We start from the raw sequence: 24,641 nt of genomic DNA, 5'->3' as shown, positions 1-24,641 counted from the left end.
ACAACTCAACTGTAAATCAAATAAAAACAACCAAAACACAATCACTTTTTTTCTTTACAAATTAAGGCTACGTAAATAAAGCAATGGAGGTAAACCAGAAGAAAATCTTTGGGCACTACTGTTGAAGGGGACACCATTAGAGACAACACCTGGTAAGACAGCAAGAATAGGTCTGTGTTGCTAACTCTGGCTCTACAAACTTAAAACAATGTAATTTATATCTAGTTTTAAATAAAGAATTAAAAATATACAGTACAGTATTCTTTAATCAGCATAACCCAAAATTTCAGGTTGTGTAAAATTAAGAAAACAGTAAATCATCTGCTACAGTCAGTTACATAATTAATAAAAATATCAACTCTCCGCTATGTCTTGAACTGCTAACTGTAAGAAGTAAATGAAAGTATATAAACTATTGTTACTGTTGTCCTTTAGTGTTGCCTTTTTTTTACATTTGCCTTGCATCACTGTTTCTCATATTTACCTCTTCCTTGAGGTTTCTTTGCTCTTTAATCCACTCCACACAAGAATGGAGTAAAGGTACAGTACAGCTCCTCCCCGACTTACGACCTACTCGACTTATGACCACTCGCACTTACGACCTGTCTCAGTCATACCAAAGTTTTGTCAAATTACGTATTTTCGAGTCCCAATGTCAGCACACAGAGAAAATTTTCGTTTGAAATTCACTTTAAAATGGCTAACAAGCTTAAAAGTGAGAGTTTTGTGGTGCTGAGAAGAGACACCCATTTTAGATTTTCTATGTATAATTTAAGCATTTTCGACTTACGACCTGGATTTGGGTCCCTAACCCCGTCGTAAGTCGGGGAGGAGCTGTACTGTAATAAATAAAATAAAAAATAAAATAAAAATAAAAAATAAACACGAAACTATACCAGAGTTTTACAGGCTGACAATGATACATTATAATATCTTCTGCTCTGTAGGTGTATAAAAAACAAATCATTACAGCACCCTAATACCCAAACATACCTGTACAGTATATAGGATCCAAGAAGCATTTTCCTTGGAGACATACCGAGGTCAGTTGTAACACGTCACTCCTCATTGCTCGTTCACATACTCCAAAATCAGCTCCAAAATAGGATTGTGGCTTACCTATAAATACTTATACAGAATTCCTTGTAAAACCATCTGCCCTATTACTTGAAATAAAGAAACAAAACAAGAAAATAAGGATAAAGAGAAAAGCAACATGGATGGATAAAATCTAAGATACTATTTGACAAAAGTTGCAACATTATGAATTTAATGGTGCAACCAACTTGAACTGAGCAAATAGCATGACTGAATACCTTTGATGTACACTACCTTACAGTAATGTAACTGATATATACTTTGCATATCATGATGGGTACAGACTTGCATCTTACAGCAATGTACACCAAAACATTAACATTGATTCCTATTTGTATAATATGACTTTACTAAGGCATATAAGATCAAGGCAATTCTGATACAGTAACATTCTTTTAAAAAATATACAATCAAGGTCTAATTAACGGCCTTAATCGGATTCTTTATAAATAATTTGTGTATGTTTCACAACAAACAGGTATTCAATAATGTATATCTCTATTATATAAAACTAATATATTTCAATCTTGAACTTGACAAACACCGACTCAAGTTATACACTTAAAAGTTTCATTTTATATTTTGGTTTACTCAAATATAAACAATCAGTTCCAAGCATTTTGAACTCAAATGTGAGAATAAAGCTTCACTTTACATTCTAGTCTATCCAAATACAAAGAAAATAAGTTCCTAAAATCTGGAACTGGAATACCAGAGGTACACACACACACCTGAATACTTCAAGATCAAATACTGTAATACTAAGAGTCATAATATAAGACTGATACAAATAGGTTGATCTTACCAGGAACATGTACTATTGCTCAGTGGTAGTTACCCCCAAAGCAGGCCAACAAAGTTTTTGCTCACAATACAAACACCAATAAGTGCTGTATTTCAAAATTTTAAAGGAAACAGCTCTGTTCATTCTTTTGTGATCTGGTACAGAAGTTCACTTATGTGAAGTAGAAAATCTTTGTTGTCGTTAATATGCAATTACAGTGAACTGTACTTATGACAGCCACTGTAGAATAAATACAGTATTTGTACTGAAGGAAAGGAAATGATCTCTTGTTCACCTCTATATGTAACACAATCAATAAACTATGAAAGTTAAGGATAAATACAGAACACCTGTATCTATCTTATCTATGATGGCTCACTCCTCCAGGGAAGGTGGTCACAATACAGGAACCTCCAGGTCACCTTAACACTACATATCTGCTTTCATCTCTCTTGTCCCTTTATTCCTACACTGTTAAAATAACATCAGGTTAGTTTACTGTCTGCAAATGCAGAGGTGATCAATGAAAGTTTCATTTTCCCTTTAGCAACTTAAAACTTAATAAGGTATGTTTCCTTTCTACAATCAATATACAACAGTACTAGATAAGTGCTAATCTATTTATACTTAAACAATGAACTTTTTAAACTAACATGATCACATGAAATCACTACTGGTCTTGTACTAAGACTGTTTCCAAGGATTTTTTTCCTGGAATGGTGTATCAAGTAGGCAGTTCTTTTCCACTTGCATACAAACCCTAAGTCAAATAGATATTTATTTGTCAACTCATTAATTCTGGTTTGTCTGAAATTTCTAAAGTAGAAAATTATGATGAAAAGCTACAATGTCGAATCTGAAGTGATCAACATAATAGAATTGTTTACTGTTTCAATTGTAATGACAGTATAGGTAATTTAACAAAAAATCAATATTAATAAAAGAGGATACATAAGCAATATGGAAACACTCTTATGCTCTTCTGTGAAAAATATCAGGGCTTTTCCACATAAAATTTGAACTTTCAGACATACAAGGCTTACCTTAAGCAAATACATTTTCTCCAGGGGAAAATGTGCATGAGTTTCTTTTAAGACAAAGAACATATCCCAAAATTATCATGTGGGACCTACCAATCACTCATTTGGTTACTCGTGTACAAACTAATTTAGAATGTAGAGCACACTATGCAAGATCTAATATGCATAACGGTAAACATTAATGACAAACATTACAAGATCTTCCACTTAATAATTAAAATACTGATCAGAGTAATAGACTAATCCATCTATTCATCCAATAAGATCAATCCCATCCAAGGAAGTGACATTAGATTTGTTACGGAGTCATTAAATTTAATTACAAATAACCACAAGTTACAATAAAATTCCATCTAAAAGTATTAATGGCTTAACCCCTTCCTTACCACACAGACAAGCTGTTATATCAATGTACGGCATTAACAATACACGTTAACACAGTCATCAGGAGCTGTAATAAGCATGGGGTTAAGGATCAGTTCGAGGATATGAGACTGCACAATTTAACACATAATCCTGGCCAAATACCTACCACAGGGAATTAAATGAGAGGCATATCACTGTGCAATGTAAAGCTCTTAACACGTGAAAAAGCCAAAAATGGAAACTTGTTGGTATCACTGACGTCAATATGTGATACATTCTGTTTGTCATCAAAATGAACAGAAATAATGGTGTAATTCCTCCACACTAGCATCCAGTGAGGCCTCTCTCTTACTGGTCGGATCTCAAACTCCTGTAAAAAACAACAATAAACAGAACAAAACATTTTAAATTATTAGTTACATTATTTTTTCAAACATACGTTGCCTCACTAACAGATGTCTTTTGAATCTTCAAGACTAAGGATGAACACAATCTAATAAAAAAATTGAGAAAAAAAACACCACAAATACAGTAATACATAATGTGTTTGCTGAAATGTTCAATCATTATTCATTTGTGAAAACTGGAAAAAAATTTTATTATATTAAACAATGAAAAGAGAAAAACATTGTTTTTGAATCTGCAAAAACAGTCATGGGACTCACTTAATAACCACCCACTGATCAACAGCTATGAACTGTAATGATTAGTAAGTAGACCAATAGTGGGAGGAGTTGAATCCATAGGCCAAATAAACTCGCTCTCCATTTTGAGGAATACCGTTATATAGTAATAGGAGAAAAACATCAAAGGTAACTTAAGTAAGTGAAAATATAATGGAATTGCAAAGGTCTGGCTGAAGCATCAACAACAACCTTTGCCTGCACAGTACTGTGGGGTATCTAGTCAACCACAAAATTAGAAGAGGTACTGTCAATGAAGACTTACATAATAGAAATACTAGAAAATAACTGAAATACAAAAGGACAAAGAGACAGGTAAAGGCTACATAAATATAAATATAAATAAATGCACTTGGCTCTGTGACAGTACATAAAAAAAATGTAAAAAGAATCAAGAGAAACAATTCAACACCAACACTCCACACAACAGCCAATTACAGATGGTGTACTGTATATTTTAGGCCTGGTGCTTCAAATCCCGGACAAAAATCCTATCTTGCAACCCCAGATCCCAAGGATAAATACCTGTGGTCCTACACCTGCACTTAAATTTACCATCAATGCCATTTAAGCACAGCAACAGTATATTCTGGTAATAAAGAATGAAATGATGGAACTTACAATCTGAAAGATGGTTTCAGCGACATCAGTGGTTCCACCTATACGCCTGCGCCCCTTCCTCCTATTACTCATCATCTCCCGAGACCGTCGCTTGAAAATCAGCGAAACATTTGACCCATGTATGCGGTAATGTCCTCGCAGTACCTGAAGTAAAAATCAACATTCCTACATTACACATTTTAATTAAGAAAAAAAATATGGCATAATATATAAAAAGAAGATTTATCCAATACAAATCTGACAATTTCAAAGCCAACTAGACTTTGTTAGCAAGTAATCACCTTATACTGCATATGCCAATGCCTTCAATCCTATTTCTGAAATAATCAGATTTTTTCAGATTATTTATGAGAGTATTTTCCTATTATCATTTATTTGTATGTTTTATGTGTGTGTGTCTAAATACACACACACACATTTACAATACAGGTAAAGGAAATTGCTGTCTCTAGAATGAATGGCTCCCTGTCCCAGCTTCAAAAATGCCGGCAACTTTAAAACTACCCACAGACATTCTTGGATACATCCAGGGTGTCATCCACGAATAATAGAGGACAGCAAAACAAAAATCAGCAAATTTGGGGGCCCCCCTGCATTTGCAGTGCTGGTTTGCAATCCAAACATTCAAAGCTTTTCTGTTTTCACTATGTTCTTATCACGAACAGTCTGCACTACTTTAGCCCTCGTAAGATTTACTCGCTGTAACAGTCATGAATCACTTGTTCTTTCTTCTTAATCTACAGCACCCTGGAGTCGCTCACACCAAACTACCGGCCAACTGTGGCGGCGTTCATTCCTTACTTTAACTTATCTAATAATTGAACTTTCTTGGTAAGGGTCATCACTGACTTTTGCCTTTTATGTTTCATTACACTCTTATCACTATCACTAGGCAGTCTTTTAGGGGCCATTTAGCACAAAAAACACTAAAGTTTTGAGCACATCATGAGAGATGCTGCAGTGGGGACAACGGCTCAGCATAAACAAGAGAGTGGAGACGCTATGAGCACGTGGGGGTAACTCTCAGTGCTCCCGCAGAGGCTTGTGAGCTAGCTACTATCTGCTTACTGCGAATGGTAAACCCACAAATAACAAGGGTACTTTCTTATGTAACACAAAGACTTATCCTAAGCCAAGCAAAACAACTTTGAATGCTTCCTCTTACTACCATATCAGCCTAAATAGGCTTACATGTTTTTCTCCAACTGATAATAATAAAAAAAAAAAAAAAAACCAGATTATTTATTCTTTGCCCCTTTTGTCTCGCATCAAATAAATGCTGTTTTGGTCACAAATTTCATATACAGGTACTGTACTGTAATTTCATCATGTCACAAATTATGTTTTTGTTCCATTAAAACAATGATAAATATTGTCACAGCGAACCATCACTGCACTATACTCTGTATATACAGTATTAAAAGGATTAAGTCGTCATGCTCATGGGGTTAAGATACAGTATCTTACTCACGGGAATAATTCACTGTATACTCAGGGAGTAGAAATGTACTCACAAGATAAAGATACGTATGTTTCACTGTCTTCTTCCATATTATAAATTTTTCCCAGTACTGACCTGTGGATTTCTCACTTCTCTAGTTCGCAGATGCGACACAACAGCTGATGGCTCATCAGCAGTAGTCAACATGGTGACCACGCCATCTGAGAAGAATCTGTAAGAGATTTATCCTATTATATAAAAACATTACACTTTGTATGGAAAAAATGCATGCATACTAACAAATTGTATGTCAGTTGGTCTCCATAGCAAGTACAGGGTAAAAATCTTTCCTTTAATGTGGCTTATGAGATAAATTGCTTACCTTGTAGCAAATGGTCAAGAGTTCAATTCCTAATTAGACTGGAGAATTGGGTTACCTCCTTATACACTCAGCAATAGATATCTGCATTATTAGGTGGACCGTACTTGGTGACGGTGTAGAGGGTACCTATGTGCTCACCTCACATATCGGTAATACTGGACCAAGTGCCACGGCTGGTAGTTTTGGTCTTGGAAGCTACTCTCTCCGGCACGGAAGTACGTTGTGCGAGAAATATAACAGCCATTGTAGCGTGGGTGAGGTCGGTGGATGAACATCTCTCGCCACGACCCAAATGCACCCAACACTCCACAGTTGATCCCCCAAATCCTAAGGATAGAAATCCACAATTACATCAATCTTTATACACACAGTGAAAGTGGGTACAATAAACTTTTTGGTTTCTTTCAAATACTATATGGATATGTTTGGACAAAGGTTAAGACAAAGCAAGTTCTATTTATTCATCTACTTCTTTCTAACATCATCAAATACCAAACTTAATGAAAACAGTGAGTGCCCAATAAGCACCACCCCACTTGTGTACTTACTACTGTATACCTCCAAACCCCTAATTCTTACACACAATAAAAATTATGCACCAAGCTTCTTGTTTTTAATAAGCTAAAAAATATCCATGTTACTAATCACATTCTGCTGGAGCAAATTAATGCAAATGTCTAAATGAGTGACATAAAGTCATTAGGTTATGAACTTTGAAGACATCTTGGTGTGGCACCTTGTTTCGTACAGTATATCTCTTTCTGAGTTAAAATTATCACATTCAAATATATAAAAAATCTTTTACAGTATAAAAATTTTACCCTTATCTACAGAAGAACCAAAAATAACTTTAAGCAATTTAATGCTGTCAGGGCTTCTGGCTTATCTGCTATGCTTAACAACAATTTCACACAAAGAAATGGGCCTCCCAGGAGACCCCATACTCACCAATATCAGTATGGAGAGTGGATGTTTGGCAAAAGATTCCTAAACAGTTGAAAAAAAGAGCATTCAACTGGTCTTCTGATATTAAAACATGTAAACATATCATGAATCACAAGATGAATGAAGTGTATGCTAATTTTTTCCATATCTTCAGATTCACTAATGACATTTAAATATTCTTGCTATTGGATTATAGAAACACAAATGCACCCAATGTAAATGTTTCACCCATTGGTCACTTCTTTAGTGACAGTGACTTTAATCGTTTCCCCATGAAAAGAAAAGGCCACACACACAGACTCTCTGGGCCAAGGGATTGGTTGGGGAAATGTAAGTACTGTACCCAGCCCAGGCATGAGCAAAATTGATGAATAAGGAGGGAAAAAAATGTGTGTAACTTTATTACCCATCCACACCAAGAAACCAATAAATTACTATTATCAATTACAATCGACAATTTCAAAGCCCTACAAAACTTCTCTTACCTGAGACAGGCTTTGTGCCATATCTCCGGGTTCCTTGCCACCAGGTAAAAGCCTTGGCACACTCTAGAGACCTGTTCCAATGAGCGCATATCCAGGTCACTGCCAACTACCCAGCACATGATACGCTCCAGCATCTCGGGTGGCAAACATGATATGTGTGGAGCCTGGAATAAACAGAATGTGAGACAAACTAATGTCTCTAATAATACTTCCTCCCCTAAAAATAAGTGGTGTGTGGTGCTGCAGCAAGTTTCTTTTAGCAATGGTCATCTTACCTTATCTTTAAGTCAACAGAGCAAATTACCATAGTCCATCTGGGGCTAAGGTTCATATCAACCTAAAACCACCACCCACAGTGGAGGAAACATATACCCTGTACTACATACTCAGGCACTGTAAAATTAATTATAGACTGTCATCATTCTACCATCCACAGGTGATTTAACAACTGTGGAAACTGATAGGAAAGGTATCTCTATGGGTGCCTTTACTTAAATGTGCTGCAGCTCCACATTTTGGAAGAACAATGAGAATGTTTAGGGTTAATAATCTCTTAAAAAACATAAGGTCTGTATACATGTTACCATTAAGACAGGAGAGTAAGAACTCTAAAAAAAAGAGAATTTGAACCAGTTTACAACAAGATGAACAGAATCAGACAAAGATTGTATGGCAGAAACACCTTGAGGAACAGATAGATTCAAAGAGCTTTCCTTTTAAGAGGAGACTTTTAATGATTAGGTCTGAAAAAAGATGAATTAGATGACAGTGGTTTATTGTACGATTTTACCCGTGATTTGTTAAAAATAATACAGTACAGTACAATCAGTTTGGTAAATAAAGATGGAAACTGCTGATTACTGAACTGACTATTAGTGTGGACGGACAGGCAAGAGTAACTAACCAAGTGATATTCTATAGTGGGGGGGGGAAATAAAAATCAATACATCTATTATGAATTATATGACACATCATCCTGAGAAGACATAACACAAACCTTCAGTGTTTATCATTATGTGATGGATATACTGTGATGGTAAGATTCAAAAGTATCTTTTCAACTACATCTTGAAAAGTTAATATAAATAATCCTCTTGGTTACATTATACTGTGGTACTACTAACTAAGAGTACCTTTCTTACCTCCTGGTCAAACTGTGGCACACACATTGCCTGAGTGGGAGCCATGAGCATTTGGAATCGCATGACCAGGTCCTGCAGCTCCTCTTCATCAAGGTCATCCTCAGTTGCTGAATCTTCACTTTCAACAGCTGTCCCACGGTACCCTGAAAACACAACTGTACTGTTGGTAGGTAAATTTCCCTGGGTGTTAAGGTGAATCTAGAATTTACATGAGCATTCTGTAATTAAGTAGAAGTGAAGAGGTGGGTAAGTGCTAGATAACTAAACCAAGATCAACAATGTAATAGGTCTGTCCTTTAGAGATTTAGTAAATAAGTAAGATAGAGTGGGAAAGTAATATTATTGTGAGTATACTGTACTATATAAATCATTAGAAATACTGTAGTATGTGGTGTACCAGTAATTTCATAAAGTACAACAGACGGCTGTCTCACACTGTACATCTAGTTAGAAACATAAGACACAAGTGGCACTTAACTCTCTCTCTCTCTCTCTCTCACACAACCCCATTACAATTAATACACAGATTAGTTATAAAAATGTCTATGTGTCTGTACCTTCATTCCTCTCCAGAACATTTCGACGATGAACCCTAAATTCAATGTCAGGAACAAGGGTCATGGCTCGTCTGTAGAACTGAATGGCTTCATACAGCTGCCCACTTTGCTCCAATTCCACTGCTTTATTGAACAGTTCAGTTGCCTGCAATATTTAAATTCATCTTGTAGTTTATATTCCGTAAGTGCAGGACTAAAACCAGAAATTAAAATTACCATAAATGTCAAAGCAATTGGACTTGAGAAACACAAGCAAGTGAAAGTGAAATTTGTAATTGTTCTTTATTCTGTCTATCCTCCAGCACATGAAGGGGGCTTGCAAGAGTGAGAAGAAATAAATATTTTAGCATGAAGAGACAAGAAATAGAGCATTGAAAACCACAAGTTTCAGACCCCTTCAATTGGTAGCTCAAAGGAGATCTATATAAAAATAAGGCCAATACCCAATTTTCCAAACTTGAAGCAGCATAACTCCAGACTGGTAAAGTACAGGGTATATCTAACTCTAGTCAACCCCAATTTTGGAAAAGCACAAACACTAGCAGCAATAACCCTATAGTACAGTGGATAAAACTAGTTCATATCTTTAGTACAGGTAGCTACTGTAGCTGAAGATCAATATGATAAGTACCTACAGATATGCAGACAGTATTCCTGCTATATGATCTAGAGATTTAAATATTTGGGAGTGGAAGGACACTCATGAAAGGAGAAGAAATTTCTAATAAAGAGTGCGAGGACAAATGGAGGAATGAGTTGGTGAGGAAGAAGATGGGATCAGCCATGGTTGTGTTGTTTCTATGGTTGTGTCATGTTTTTATAAATAAAAACTGTAAGGAAGGTCACTAGAAGTTCATTGTGAAGTACAGTATGAGGTTGGAAAAGGATGGCAGAGAGCAATAAATGGATGATAATGTATTTTGATACTGTAATGCTATTATTAATAGTAGAGAGGGTAGATGATGTGTTACAGTACAATAATTAAAAACTGTATAGGGGGACAGAAGCAGTGAACTCAAAGTGGTGGATGAGAGAGTTAATGTCTGGAGAGGAGGGTGAGTATGAACAAGTGTTGGGAGTTATATTGGAAAGGGACAGTATAGAGATGACCATTGACTATGAACAAGCTATTGGGTTGGATCGCTGGAGACAGCTTTTAGAATAAGGATAAAGAGTGAAAGGTATAAGTAATACAACAGCATTATGAGCTGCATCTTCATTATCTCTTACCTTTAGTTCAATGTCAGGTCTTATTTCTTCTTCCACTCTTCCAGTGCTACCGGTACCACTGCCCCCAACACTTTCACCACTACTAACAGTCCCACCACTGCTGCCTCCATCAGTCCCTGGAGTCTGAGTCCTCTGCACAACTCTTGGGCTTCCTCTGGCTGGACCTGAAGGCCCCTGGGATCCCTGAAAGACTCCCTTGGATGTCCCTCTTGAGGGAGATCTTGCAGGTGCATGATAGAGACCTTTCTGATTGGGAGTTCCCACCAACTCCCGCTGCCACTCCTCACGGAATGTGGCAAGCACAGATTCTGGATCCTGTTGACAGAAGACCATAAATAAACAAACAAACAAACAAACATATTCTTCAAGATACAGCAAGTAATTCCACACCTGTAGTCCTGCATTAACTGTTACTAACTTCCCAAGCATGTCTACTGTACAGGCATTTCAAAAAGTGATTCTGTGCCTTCACCCTTTAGCCACAAACTGTAATTACTTTCCAGCTGTATTCCTGATGGTCGTCAATTTTCCAGTAAAATACAAAAATGATAACTGGTCCTTTACTACGTTTTCTTCAACACAAAACCATAAAGTTTCCATATCTGACATTAATACAGTATTTCTTAAAAGTAACATATGGCCACTGATGAAAGAAAATATAATAAAACTGCTGGGTCATCACTGTAAGAAACACTACGACCCATAAGCTTTTTCATACTTTTAGTGTTCAATAAGTATTCTGTACCGTATAAAAAAAAAATTATATTCCATCATGAAATCATGAGCTGAAAATGAAACATACAGGTAGTTTTTATATGGTAATTTTAGGTAAAATTTCATAAATAAATATTTTGTCGTGTCCTCTAAGATCATGTAAGCAAACTAATTACCCCCGGGAATACAAGTACAATCATCGAATTCTTATTTACTGTACAGTATATTATTATTTAAGACATATTAAGGGAAGCAATTTTTTGGAGAAAAAATTTAACTGGACATTATACAACCACGTGCTGCCAACTTGTAAACAATCGTCATTAACATCGTAGAGCTGTACAGTACAGTGTATCACCCGTACTGTAGATCATTAGATTACTGTACAGTATTAGTGAATTATAGCTAACAAATAATACACACATACTGTATTGCACAGCATATGTAATTATAACATCCATAACTTACCTAAATAACGGTGAAAACAAAGCAAACGGGTGACAAGATAAATGCATTACATCGTGTGTGGCAGTGGTCAGCCTAGTGAGTCATTGTGGGGGCAGTACGGTCCAGGACTCTGGCACCATTTCATGTTTGGGGAAGTCAAAGAAATAACACCATTTTTCTCTTTTATGTCAGCCGGCACTCTTAATTGGCTGTCAAACAGATTGTTCTATACAACTTGTTTGAAGTGAAAAAAAATGAAATATAGAAATACTGTAACTGTAAATAAATCAAATAAAAAAGTTGGCAAGCAGCTGCTTCCACATACCTGATTGCCCTCAGGACCAGATACACTGTGGTCAGTTATGTCACCAAGAGCAATGTCATCATCAGCTCCTGCAGAATTTCTGGTGTCAGCCTGAAAAAATCCATAATCTGTTTAAATTTAAAAATCAAAAGATTATACAGTACAGTAAAGTATAATAAAAATAATATGTTTACATAAATACAGTACAGCTCCTCCCCGACTTACGACCCGCCTCAGTCGTACCAAAATTTTGTCAAATTACGTATTTTCGAGTCCCAACGTCATTATACAGACAAAATTTTCGTTTGTAATTCACCCATTTTAGATTTTCTATGTATAATTTAAGCATTTTCGACTTACGACCTGAATTTGGGTCCCTAACCCCGTCGTAAGTCGGGAAGGAGCTGTATATATAAAATGTACTTACTGAAATGTTGAAGGGCTCAAAAAGTATTTCAGAGGCAGATTGCAAGTGAGGACAAGTCATACCCAAAGGCTTTCTATTGTACCATTACACCAAGTTCAAATTAAAGACACGTGTGGGCGTCTCAGATCAGAGACTTGAAGATGGCAGTTACACACACTCAGAACAGGTCAAAGCGGGGAGGTTAATCAAATTATTTTCCTCAGTATTCACAGGAGAGGATGTGAACAATTTCCCTGCATTTCAGGAAAGAAAATTAGACACAGTGGTGACACACAATATGTTCTCAGAAGAGTCTAGTACAGTATTAAGAAGTGTCTTAAAATTGTCTAAATTATTGATGGCAACCACAAGGAGCTGTTCAATTTTGTAAATTTTTTCCACAGAAGTTCTTATCATTACACAGTAGTAAGTATTTTAAATGAGGCAACAACTTTTTATTTTAATTCTAAGTATTTTTTTTTATTTCTTTAGATTTTCTCGGTTAATATACTATAGGACTAACCCGCAAGCGAGTTATTTTTATTACTGTTTATTTTCCCATAATATTTTCATCAGTGAGTTCTGATATAATAATAATTTCTTGTGGAAATTGTTCGTTTCAGGGATAATTAGGCGCCTAGGCATGCACTAGTTTGTGTTGCCGGCGGTATTGAGGCAGCACTCTAGAGATGAGTGTCGTCTCTTCCCAGCGGCAGTTTCATTTTCAGCATGACGTTGAAGGTCGTCGCTGGTCTTATATGGCCGTAATTTGCGAATTTAGGGATAAAGACACCGAGACCCTAAAGTTTTTCAAAGTCCACGGCATCGTTCCTTTAAGTAGAAAGTATTGCTCACAGCAATACTGTGAAATAGAACTGGGTTTGTGTGCTAAGACAGTTGTTGTTTGGAAACAGTCATTCATTACTTAATCGACGCTGTGGCTCAAGTTTCCCGCCATCTCAATCACAAATCACTCCACTGCCCGGGCTCAGTAAGCGCCTATACATCTCACGTCCAGAAAATGCCTCAAATTACACAATATCATAGTAAGTTCTTTCTGTTTAATATACCGTGCCCCCCGGGAAGGAAGTTAGGTAAGGTTAGGTAGCTTTGTTTGGTTAGGTCTGTTTTTCATAACCACAAATGTTAAGTAACTTTTATTTTAAAAATATCAATTTTTTTAACATATTTCCACAAACTACAACAGTGTCCACTATTTTAGAAGTAAAAATCCGGTGTTTTTATAATTGTTTTCAATCAATTTCGCTCACGGGTTAGTCCAATACAGTATAATTAACCATTTTCTCTATTTACAAAATGTAAATCACCTATAGTGAGCAGGACATGAAGGATGAGGGAAATTGTGGGGTAACACATGGTGAAAAACTGATTACAGTATATGAAAATAAAATTATGTCTGTAATTGCTTTTTACGTGAAGCAACTAATTATTTATCGTAAATACTCTTCTGAAAACTCTGCTGAGTCAGTGCGTGTTGTCGTCTGCTCAGTTTGTTTGCAACTGACCTGCTTGGTCCGAGCGTACTTTCACATCCACAAAAAATGTAAAATTGCACCATGACACTTCAACAAAGTTGCTTTCATCAGTACCAGACATCAAAATAAGTACCTGTACTGTACTTTCTGTTTAACATGGCGGGGGGCGCTGACCCCAGGTAGGAAGTTAGGTAAGGTTAGGTAAATTTCTTTGGTTAGTTAGGTCAGGTTCTATTAGGTTCAGGTAAATGTTGTCTCTTTTAAAATACAGTACTGTACTGGTAAATTTTTACTTTAGGACATGAGTCCCTAGGGGTTGATTTTGGTGTTTTAAGCGAATCTGACCTTAATTTTTGTCGAAATTGCTCGTTTTTGCCCCACCCTGACCCCCCAACAATAATGGGGGAGAGCCTGGGAAATCGGGCGTTTTCATTTATTTGTTTTTTTTTTACGGGGATTAGCCCACCCGGGGACAGGTCACTGACCCACATCGGGGCCTGGGGGGCAAAAATGTAATAATAATAATAATAATAATAATAATAATATTAATAATAATAATAATAATAATAATAATAATAATAATAATAATAATAAAGAACCATAAATACAAAAAGTAAAAAAAAGATTAATGAACACAAAAACGAGTCATCTAACATAACCTAACAACTTAACGTAACATATCCTAGCGTAACCTTACCTAACCCCTAGCCGGGGGCTCCGTCCCCGGACCCCGGTAGGCCTAGCTTAAACTAACCTAACCTATCCTAACCAAATGTAGCCTAACCGTGATTACGTAGGAATTGGATAACATGATTGTCTTTCTCGCAAAACTCGGCAATAAACTTAAAATGATCATAGGAGCACAAATCACACCCAACCACCATTGTCAGACTGGTGATTGAAATTCAAATCCGTACCCAGGCTGCTTCCTATGAAAAAATTCATATGTGATTGGTCGAAAAAAAATCGCGTGACGAGATCGATATAATTGGTCACGACTGGATGACGTCAGTCAACATTGCGCATGCGTGATATAAACACATGCATTATTGTAAAATCAATTAAATTCAATCGTGTCGCTACTTTCCATTTCCGAATGGTAAAAATGGTATTCAAAATGTTCATAATAGGGAGAGCTGAATGTTTCAGTAGTTTATAATTTTGGGTCGTGCTATGTCCGAGAGTAAAATAACACCAAAATACTACTACTGTTTAATGATAAGAACATCTGAGGAAAAAATTAAAGAAATTGAACAACTCCTTCTGGTAGTAATGTTGTTCTCAGACATTATCCGGTTGGGTAAAATTATCGTTTCAGTCATCTACCTATGTGGCAGTAGTTCAGAATCGTTCAAAACACATCAAAAACCATCGAAAAAAAAAACAATTCTACCTAACCTAACCTAACCTAACCCAATCTAACCTAACCTAAACCTCTCTCAGATGGTGGTAACTTAAAATCCTAAAATTATCTGGATAACACTACTCCCAGGTGACCAACTCTTCTGACATTTAACTCTACTAATGAAGTGGCGCCCTTACAAGTTTCCCTCATCAACCTTACATCCATCAGGTGCAGCCAACTGAGGGTGACTTAACCTGATGCCAATAAATACTTACAAATAATGAGTGAAATTCTGAGCCATGTGTGAGCCGCTACAAATGACCACTTCAATTAACACAGTTTACAAACAGTGGGAAGCTTTATACATTAACCATATCATTCTTACCATATCTATCTGCTTGCTGATTAGTTCAAGCAATAGATTCACGGTCAGAGAAACGTACAACACAAGAGAAATATATTCTCGACCTTACAACGGCTGCCATGTTCACAGCGCTCCAGGATCAGTGTGTTGATGTTAAGTGATTCTCGACCTTATCGTCCTTAAGCAGAATATCATCCTCTTATGTTTTAGGATACATAAAGCAACCAGATTTATCCTAACATTAAAATAATTATCATAGGATATTTAGATTGTGATAAATCTGTATCTTTTATTTAAATACAAATATTGGTTTAATAATTAGATTCGTGGTATGATCCTAACATTGACTATAGTATACGTGGGGCTATAGAGGTGAGTCTTGCGTGAAATGATTTGTTTACGAGGATGAACACTTGTCCGGTTTCTATAATTCATTGATATAAGTGATTTATTTAATGATTATATGATTAATTATTTCACACAGGTAACTGAATATTAAAAAGAATAGATTTTTAGCGTAGTTTCAACTTATCATAGAGCATGAATAGAAGTTAAAATCAAGAAATTATTGTATGCGAGCTTATTCGGGTGAGTTGATAAACCATATCTCTGGAAATAATCTAATTTTCTCCTGATATTTAACATTCCAAATTAATTCAGTGTTTGCTTTGACCGGTGTGCTAGGACTGGTGCTATATATTTTCCTCTCTAGCCAAATGAAAAGTTATGATATTAATAGTAATGAAATTAAATAGTTTTGTGGTGTTAAAAATACTGCGTAGTTGTAAGGCTCCTTCCCTCCCCCAGCGAGGGAGTTTGGTCATATATGGATCGTCTGAGTTTCACTTTATATACCCAAACACCTTGTTCCTGTGGGTGTAATTAATGCGTTGGAGTGCAGCGTCAGTTATCGTGGGTAGACATTTAATTTTTCGACGTGTTGTTAACTTTCTATACTTCCATACAGAGGGGACAGGAACTGGAGCCTTCCTTTATCCTTTCTTGTTCTGGATGAGGTATGGAACAGATTCAATAAAAAGTCACATCCGCTTAGACTATAAGACAATAAATCAAGGCGTTTGTCACCTAATGTCAAGGCTGTTGCGCAAATCTCATTATTTTTTCGTAATGAACTTTTTCATAGACGCCCGAGTATTGTGGTTGTGTTGCCAGAAAATGTACAGTAATGTGTCTTCACAAGGGCGGATCCAGGGGGGGTCCTGGGGGCTCAGATCCCCCTTTTCATCAGAAAATTCCAATACTTTTTCTTTAATGCAGTATTGTACTCAGGCATTTTTGTATAGTAAAAAGTATTTACTATTGACTTCAGAATATCTCCTAAAATTAAGTGCGCAGGTAAGAGAGAGCGAGAGAGGGTGTGTGTAGAGTTACCTGAGACTGATTAAGCGACTCTTAGGTGTTATTTACATACAGTACAGTCGTTCGGGAAAGTTCTATATATTTCTTATTAAGCTGACGTTTTCTGACCATCTAGCTGAGAAAATCAACAAGGCTAATAAAATAGTGGGCATTATTAGAAGAACTTTTGTTCATCTGGATGCACCTATATTCAAGGCTCTGTACACTGCTCTGGTTAGGCCACACCTTGAGTATGCTAATCAAATTTGGTGCCCATATCTCATTAAGGATATTGAAGCAGTAGAGAATGTACAGAGGAGGGCTACCAAATTAGTACCACAGATCAAGGATTTATCTTATGAGGAAAGACTAAGGAAATTACAGTTACCGACACTGGCGTACAGAAGATCTCGTGGGGACCAAGTGGAAACATACAAGATAGTGTGTGGCATTTATGACCAGGCATGTACAGCAGGAATGTTCCAGATGAGGGAGGCTGACACTACCCGGGGGAACTCAAAGAAGATCTACAAAACAAGAGCGAGGCTAAATCTCAGAAGACACTCGTTCACGAGTAGGGTTGTCAACAACTGGAATGGGTTACCTGAGTGGGTAGTGAATGTGGAGACGGTGGAAAAGTTTGAAGCAAAATTAGATAGATACTGGAAAAATCAACAAGTATATAATTTTCGGGCACAATTATCTGCCACACACAGCCACCGTCTGAGTAGAGAAGAGGCTATTGAGCTGGAGTCACAGGCGTGAGCGTCTTCCAGAAGATCATCTGTGAGTATATTGGTCAGACTTCAAAAAATCTTTTGGGAGGGCTTATAGTCACATCCCCCCCCCCCCCCCACCTAAGCAGGGTGGGCTTGCTGCCCTCGCCATGTTTCCTCACCCACAACTTTTTGGACCCCCCCTTTTGATATTCCTGGATCCGCCCCTGCATCAGTCAAGACAAGGGTGTGCCTTTTCTTCCGTTGAAGTTGCAGATGACCCATAATAAGCACACCTGCCTCTTCAGAAGTAAATGGACTTTCTTCCCCAATCAAAAAGTGATTCAATGATTTCTTGTCCTTGTCACGTTTCATTATATTCTCTTTGGCAGGTTGAATTGTTTCACCTTTGAGAGTGTAGGAGTGAGGTATGATACCAAGTACATGAACAAATCCCTTGGCAAAGCTGAGTATTATTGCGTTCCTTGGTCACAAAATATAAGCCTCATTACCATCTACCAGGTGAGCGTCAACGGGAGAGGAATCCTCTGTGAATATGACCAACTTGTTCAACAATACAGCTTGTGTACGTCTCTATATGCATCAAAGAGTGATGAAGGAATAATATATATAGAAGATGGTTCATACTTGAAGATCTCAGATAAATGCAAATCCCTCGAAATTTTTTGGGCGAGATAACAAGTTAACGAACATGAAATTCCCCCCCCCCCCTCCAAAAAGAATGGTATCACTAACTTCCATCCTCGGTTTTATGGGTCATATTCTTTTCCTCTACTCGTCAATGTAGTGCTTCCATCGTTATAAGAGTTTTCCCTAGTGGCTAAGAAAACCTCCAAGAAGATTGATCATAAATTCTACTGCCATCCTTTCCCCAAAGGCAACAGTTTGATCTACACTGATCAGACCATTTTATATCCATTGTTATTTCGTTTCATTGCATATCCTCTGATAAATGGATATACAGTATTGCTGTCAGAGGGAAGTTCTTCCAAGAATATCGGTGTGGTAAGGATGGCGTCAATGTATTAAAGTGGCAAATCTATGAGAAGCCCGAATACAAAGTTAATTGGGCAACCTTTGTGTCAATGTCTAAATATCCTAAACAACCAAAATTGGAGTACTGTACTTTCCCTGCCCCTTTGAAAAGGAACTGTGGAGGAGGCAAAGTCGATTAGAATTAAGGACAGGTACCGTTACGAGCTAGGAAACAGGGGGGGGGGGAATACCAAGGAGACAGGCACAGCGTCAATGAATGCTCCCGAAGGGCTATATGATCCTTGTCTAAATCTAAGAACGCCTAGAGTTACTTTAAGAACAAATATATTGTGTTTGGCAAGTGTGTGTAAACTACCACGTCACGGCAGTCCGAAGGTGGAGGGGGGGAGGGGTGCGTGACGTGGTGAGTCTGTGAAACTCAAGTCAGTATAGTGCAACAGACGGTTTTAGCTGTTTCCGGGCGCTTCAGCTCTGCCGCAATGTAACACACGTGACTCGTTCTTAGATGTATTTCAAGATTAACATTTAAAATCGTTGAATCATGGGAACGAGATTTTAGTGAATTGTGATCGTGAATTATGAGGCAATGGAGGCGATACATTGCGTTACGTGTTGCTGGCGCCTTCATCCTTTTGGTGTGTCTACTGTATACCTCCCGTCCCCCAGGTGAGTTGTACACACACACACACACACACACACTTATTTCACCCTAACGCTACCAGGGAGGTTATGTAAGATCAGCATTAGGGTGGTTAATCTTCATGTGATATAAGCTAAGGTTTCTATCTTTAGGCGATTCCTTGACTGTATTTGTGATAAATGGATCAAGTGTTAAGATCTACGAAAAAAATGACATTAAGCTTTGGCGAACTGCTAAAAGCCACTGCTCAATTTGTTTGATTTTAGATGGAATGAACCACTGAGTCAAGCATTACAAAGCTCAGTACCGTAAATTGCCTGTGCGTCTGTCTGTCTGTCACTTCAACTATATAATACAACATAAATTAAATACTTAAAATAGCATCACATGAACATAAACACAGATAAATATACAGACAGATAACACCACAGACGCAAAATAACACCGAGTTCAGCCAAATTAGATATATTTTCGTTTTCCTTTTTTTTTCAGAGGGAAAAAGACCCCCGCCACCTTCACCCAGTCAAGGTGATGTACAGGTGGATAAAGATGAGCAGGTTAATGACCCTCTTTCCTTCTGCCGTACGCCGAGCGGTCCTCAGACTCCTCACCAACACTTCCTCAAACTCGTGGATATCTTTAGGTAGTGCTTTGCTGTCTTTGTGTTGGTGGTTGAGTTTATGTGATAAGTTTTTTTAATCACTTTCTCTCTCTTTCGCCATTCGTTCAAGGAAAATAATTTTCTTTAGTTTGGTTGTCTACAGTTCCATACATAGCTTTGTAGTGTGACTAATAAATGTATGCTTTTCATGTGTAGAACATTTTTATGTATACTGTATATTCAATAGGAACATGTTGTAATTGTGATCATTTATGTAGCTTTGTCATTAAACATACTTTTGTAAGAAGTATGTAAATGAGGACAGGTTGTAATGTTATCTATCATTGATCCCTCCCATCTTAAAGCCTGAAGGAGGCGCAGCAGGAGGGTGTTAATAACATCCTGCTAGTGGAGAGCTCCTGTGCAGTCAACCCTAACCTCCGCGTCTGGTGTGCACTGGAGAGGTACTGTGCATTCACCCCACTCACTCACTTCTTCCATACAGTAGATGAGTTATAATCTCGGCTGTTGAAATTAAAAAATATATATAGACGAAACTTTAAGAATCCATTTTTGTGTTTCATTTTGAGTGAGTTACATCGTTGTGTGTTCCTTGCTACAGTCTGGCGCGGCAGAACCCGCAAGCGGTAGTGTGGTACGTCATGACGTCACAGGTGGTGGACTTGCGGCAGGTTGTGGCTGGTCGCCTGCTGGAGCACTACCACAACCTGAGGGTGGTGACGGTGGACCTGCGTCAGGTGTTCTACAACACACCACTGATGGACCTGTACACCTCCACCGCCTGGAACCACAACACCAGTGAGTTACCACCACAAAATGAGTGACACACCTCTGAGTTACTGACACACCACTGAGTTACTACCACACCACCACAAAAGTATCTAACAAAAATACTTATTTAAAATATTATAAATAATTATTAGCAAAATTGCACACCTTAAAATACTGTAAGACTTACTTTTTGGTGGTTTTAGGCCAAAAATTAGATTTTGCTGAAAATCAACTATGGGTTTCCAAGGTGTGATTTAGGGTTTGTGTGTTATTCTGAAAGTACTTAATTAGTTAAACCCCTTAAATTTCAATTCTGAGAAAAAAGGATATTTTGGTAGATTTATTATAATAATAATCTATTAATTGTTATTTAAGGTCATAAGAAGTTTCCAAATGTTCTTATATTTGCTTAAATAATGAAGATAATTTGACCTGAGAATCTTGGGCAGTCCTCGTTCCTCGTTATACTGTAGTCGAGTTACCAAGTCATTAATATTGATCCTGACAGTGATACAGCCGAAAATCGATCCACCAATCACAATCACCTTTACATACAGCCTTACTTTACCAAGTATTGCCAGCACGAGATCCAGGGTGGGGTCGGTGCATCTTTGACTGACTGTACATGTTTAGGTTTAAATACATATACAGTTTATCATAGGGTGTTATTCATATACAGTGTTAACTTTGACATGACAGAAACACTACATACAAGTTCAGGTATAAAGTATCATAATTATATGACTATGAAGGATTATATTAGTGTAGAACAGTGGAGCCTTAAGGAGCAGAGGTGGAAGATGTGTTTCGTGTCCAGGAATATGAAAATAATCTCAATCTTTCAGACTTACCTCGGCTATATTAAGCTGAGTAATAATAACCGTGTGATAATTCCTGTATGTGTATTATATAATCCTAATCTATAATTGTACTAACACATCAGACGAGTATTTTGAGGTTGAGTTTCAATAACCAATGTGGATGATGTAGTGTAGATAAGACGCAACCCATTCCTTATCATTCAGTCTCTGTGTTGACTTGATTATTGTAGGTAAACTTTATCCCATTTACTCTCGATTCTTCACACTCCAGGTTGGCCCGAGATAAACCTGGCAGACCTCATGAGGCTCGGGTTAGTGTGGCACTTGGGTGGGTTCTACGTGGATACAGACGTGGTGTGCATCAGGTCACTGGCCTCCCTGACCAACGTGATAGGCTGGCAGGAGAGGTCCACCCTGGGCTCCGGCGTCTTCCACTTCGACAGTCACCACCCTGTCCTTCGTCGGGTGATGGAGTATGCTGCAGAGACCTTTAAGGTGAGTACTCTTTCTCTCTCTCTGAAAAAAAAGCATTGATCAGATGCATCAAGACTCAAAGGACTGTAAATTGCTGCCTCTTCATGAGCTTCTCTTTCTTTAAATTTTTGTTCTAATATCAATGTGATTAACATATATTTATACAAGAATTCAGCATCCAACTATAAGAGGCTTATTGAAGTTACGCCAAGCGAACGTTCGTCTGTGTTCTACCAGGTGTGACACTCGTTTATGATACTGATGACTCCTGTGTCCTCCGCCAGACGAACAGGTGGGGCGCCAGTGGACCTGTAGCCTTGACGCATGTGATGAAGGCAGTGTGTGAGAAGGAAGTGTTAGTGACGGGAGCTGCCACTCGGTGTCACGGCGTCACTCTCCTCCCCATCAGAGCCTTCTACCCCGTCCCCGCCCCTGTGTGGAAGACGCTCTTCACCCGCCAGACCCCCAGAGACCTCACCATGGTAAGTTAAACTGGTGACTATCAAGGAGGAATTAAGAATGTCTTGTGTGGTGTACCCTACAGAGGCGCTCACTGTTTTTTTTAACTTAAATTTAACACCTTAACATCAGCCCCCGTAGATACTGATAGAGGTCATTTAATACTTCAATTTAACACCTGCTTAACACCTGTCCCCCAGAGATATTGATTGCGGTCATTTATAATTCAATTTAACACCTGCCCCCCAAGAGATACTGATTGAGGTTATTTATACTTCAGTTTAACACCTGCTTAACACCTGCCCCCCAGAAATACTGATTGAGGTCATTTATACTTCAGTTTACCACCTGTTTTAAGTCCAGTTTACCACCTGTTCAACACGTGTACCCCACAGAGGTACCCACACTCGTACATGATCCACATATGGAACCAGATGAGTCGCAGTCAGCCTTTCTTCAGGGGATCCAGTAGCATCTACGACCAGGCGGCCAAGACTTTCTGCCCCATCACCCACGCCCACCTACCCACCCACAACTAACCCACCTACCCACCCACCACTAACCCACCTACCCACCCACCACTAACCCACCTACCAGCCACTGCTGATTGAGGTGAGTGTTGGTTGAGGGATGAGAAAGGTAAAAAGAGAAAATGCCATAAACAAAGTAGTGATGGTGGTAGTGTGACGATTAGCCATTGTTTCCGTTGACCTTGGACTAGTTACTGCATAGGTCTTGTACAGTGATCAACACCGTTATTTGCCAGTTCTCTTATCATTTTTTTTTCTGGGATGAATTGTCACTTCTGGAGTAATCTCACACTGATCAACAATCTTTGCACTGTTTTCTTGGGCGGAGTTACCAGGTAGAGACAGGGGAGGAGGGTGGGAGAGGCTCAACGTGCTGATCGGGCAACTGCAGGGATTAACACGTCCTCTTGGAAGTATGCGCGGAATATCATGAAAATGGTGGCATCGTGTCCGTGTGCATTGTCCAGCCTTCATGTGAACGAGACAATCTGAAAGTGTTGGGGTTGACCGTGCATCCCACCCCCTTGCTCTCTCACCCTCGCTCAGCTGCTCTCCTCACACCCACACCTCCCTCTATACACTCTGTTTCATATTAATATAAATAAGGTATAACGAAAGAAAAATAGAGAGAAATAAAATGCTTCCATAAATCGTCTCTGCTATGCACTGTTGGCAAATACTGGACATTGCACTGGCTCCAGGATATAAATATCTGTACCTGCGCCAGTATTGGTCGGTGCCGTCATAAGACTGGCACAATGTTCCAGCAGTTCACAACCCTCATTCCCAAAAAATTTCACCCTTACAATTTTCTAAGCTTGTCACTCCTTACCCATGTGTAGTCCTTGGCCAATGGGACGACTGCGGTATTCCCAGAGGATATAGATAGGGTGTCCCAATAAAATGTCCTTGCCTCCCTGAGACAATTTGAGTTGGGAGGGTGGAGGCAGGGACATTTTTCTGGAGACACCCGGCCTATATATTCTTATTTGATCCATGAGAAGGTCTGTATAAGGGCAGTCCAGACAAGGACAAGGCCTTCTCTCTCTAGTTCTCCATCTAATACACTCTCATCCAGGACCACCTCTTTCTTCCAGGACCGTGACGACCATCTTCTTCACCCCGCTACCAGCCACAACCAAGTCCTGTCTTCATATAACCAACTTCTGATTGTATAGTTTATTATATAAGTCATTATTGTAACGCTGTGTTTGGCTTTTCTCCTACTGTTCTTACCTAACTTTATGAAACCGAAATCAAATGAATTACAAGTCAGTAATCCCTACAAGCGGGTGTTAGAGGGAGGGAGCTTGTCTCGGCGGGTACTTTACTTTACTTCCTCTTCACCGCTATCTACTTATCTATCTATTTCTACTCACCTA

At 38.2% G+C, this 24,641-nt stretch overlaps 2 protein-coding genes across 3 annotated transcripts; one reads left to right on the top strand and one right to left on the bottom strand.

Annotated features, from left to right (window-relative positions):
• Positions 1-770: 770 nt before the first annotated feature.
• On the bottom strand, positions 771-16,007 carry LOC121859463 (F-box only protein 9-like). The gene is made up of 10 exons (XM_042356288.1): positions 15,872-16,007; positions 12,261-12,350; positions 10,775-11,089; positions 9,545-9,689; positions 8,988-9,130; positions 7,846-8,009; positions 6,554-6,742; positions 6,169-6,265; positions 4,593-4,736; positions 771-3,658 (listed from the first exon to the last, which is right to left on the bottom strand). Exons 1-10 carry the CDS (start codon positions 15,872-15,874, stop codon positions 3,464-3,466), a joined length of 1,485 nt encoding a protein of 494 aa, XP_042212222.1. The 5' UTR covers positions 15,875-16,007; the 3' UTR covers positions 771-3,463.
• Positions 16,008-19,350: 3,343 nt separating this feature from the next.
• On the top strand, positions 19,351-24,462 carry LOC121859462 (lactosylceramide 4-alpha-galactosyltransferase-like). Of its 2 annotated transcripts, XM_042356286.1 has the most exons (8): positions 19,351-19,608; positions 20,075-20,225; positions 20,549-20,647; positions 20,806-21,002; positions 22,068-22,291; positions 22,555-22,752; positions 23,125-23,341; positions 24,357-24,462. In XM_042356286.1, the coding sequence occupies exons 1-7, from the start codon at positions 19,521-19,523 to the stop codon at positions 23,266-23,268; spliced, it is 1,101 nt and encodes a 366-aa protein (XP_042212220.1). In that variant the 5' UTR covers positions 19,351-19,520; the 3' UTR covers positions 23,269-23,341; positions 24,357-24,462. The 2 variants fall into 2 exon arrangements, with proteins under 2 accessions (XP_042212220.1, XP_042212221.1); XM_042356287.1 differs by lacking the exon at positions 23,125-23,341.
• Positions 24,463-24,641: the final 179 nt, after the last annotated feature.

The sequence above is a fragment of the Homarus americanus genome, unplaced genomic scaffold (assembly GCF_018991925.1).
Source record: "Homarus americanus isolate GMGI-L3 unplaced genomic scaffold, GMGI_Hamer_2.0 scaffold7626, whole genome shotgun sequence".
Lineage (NCBI taxonomy): Eukaryota > Metazoa > Arthropoda > Malacostraca > Decapoda > Nephropidae > Homarus > Homarus americanus.
Note: the sequence above shows the minus strand (reverse complement) of the source record. Positions and strands in the feature narration are given on the sequence as shown.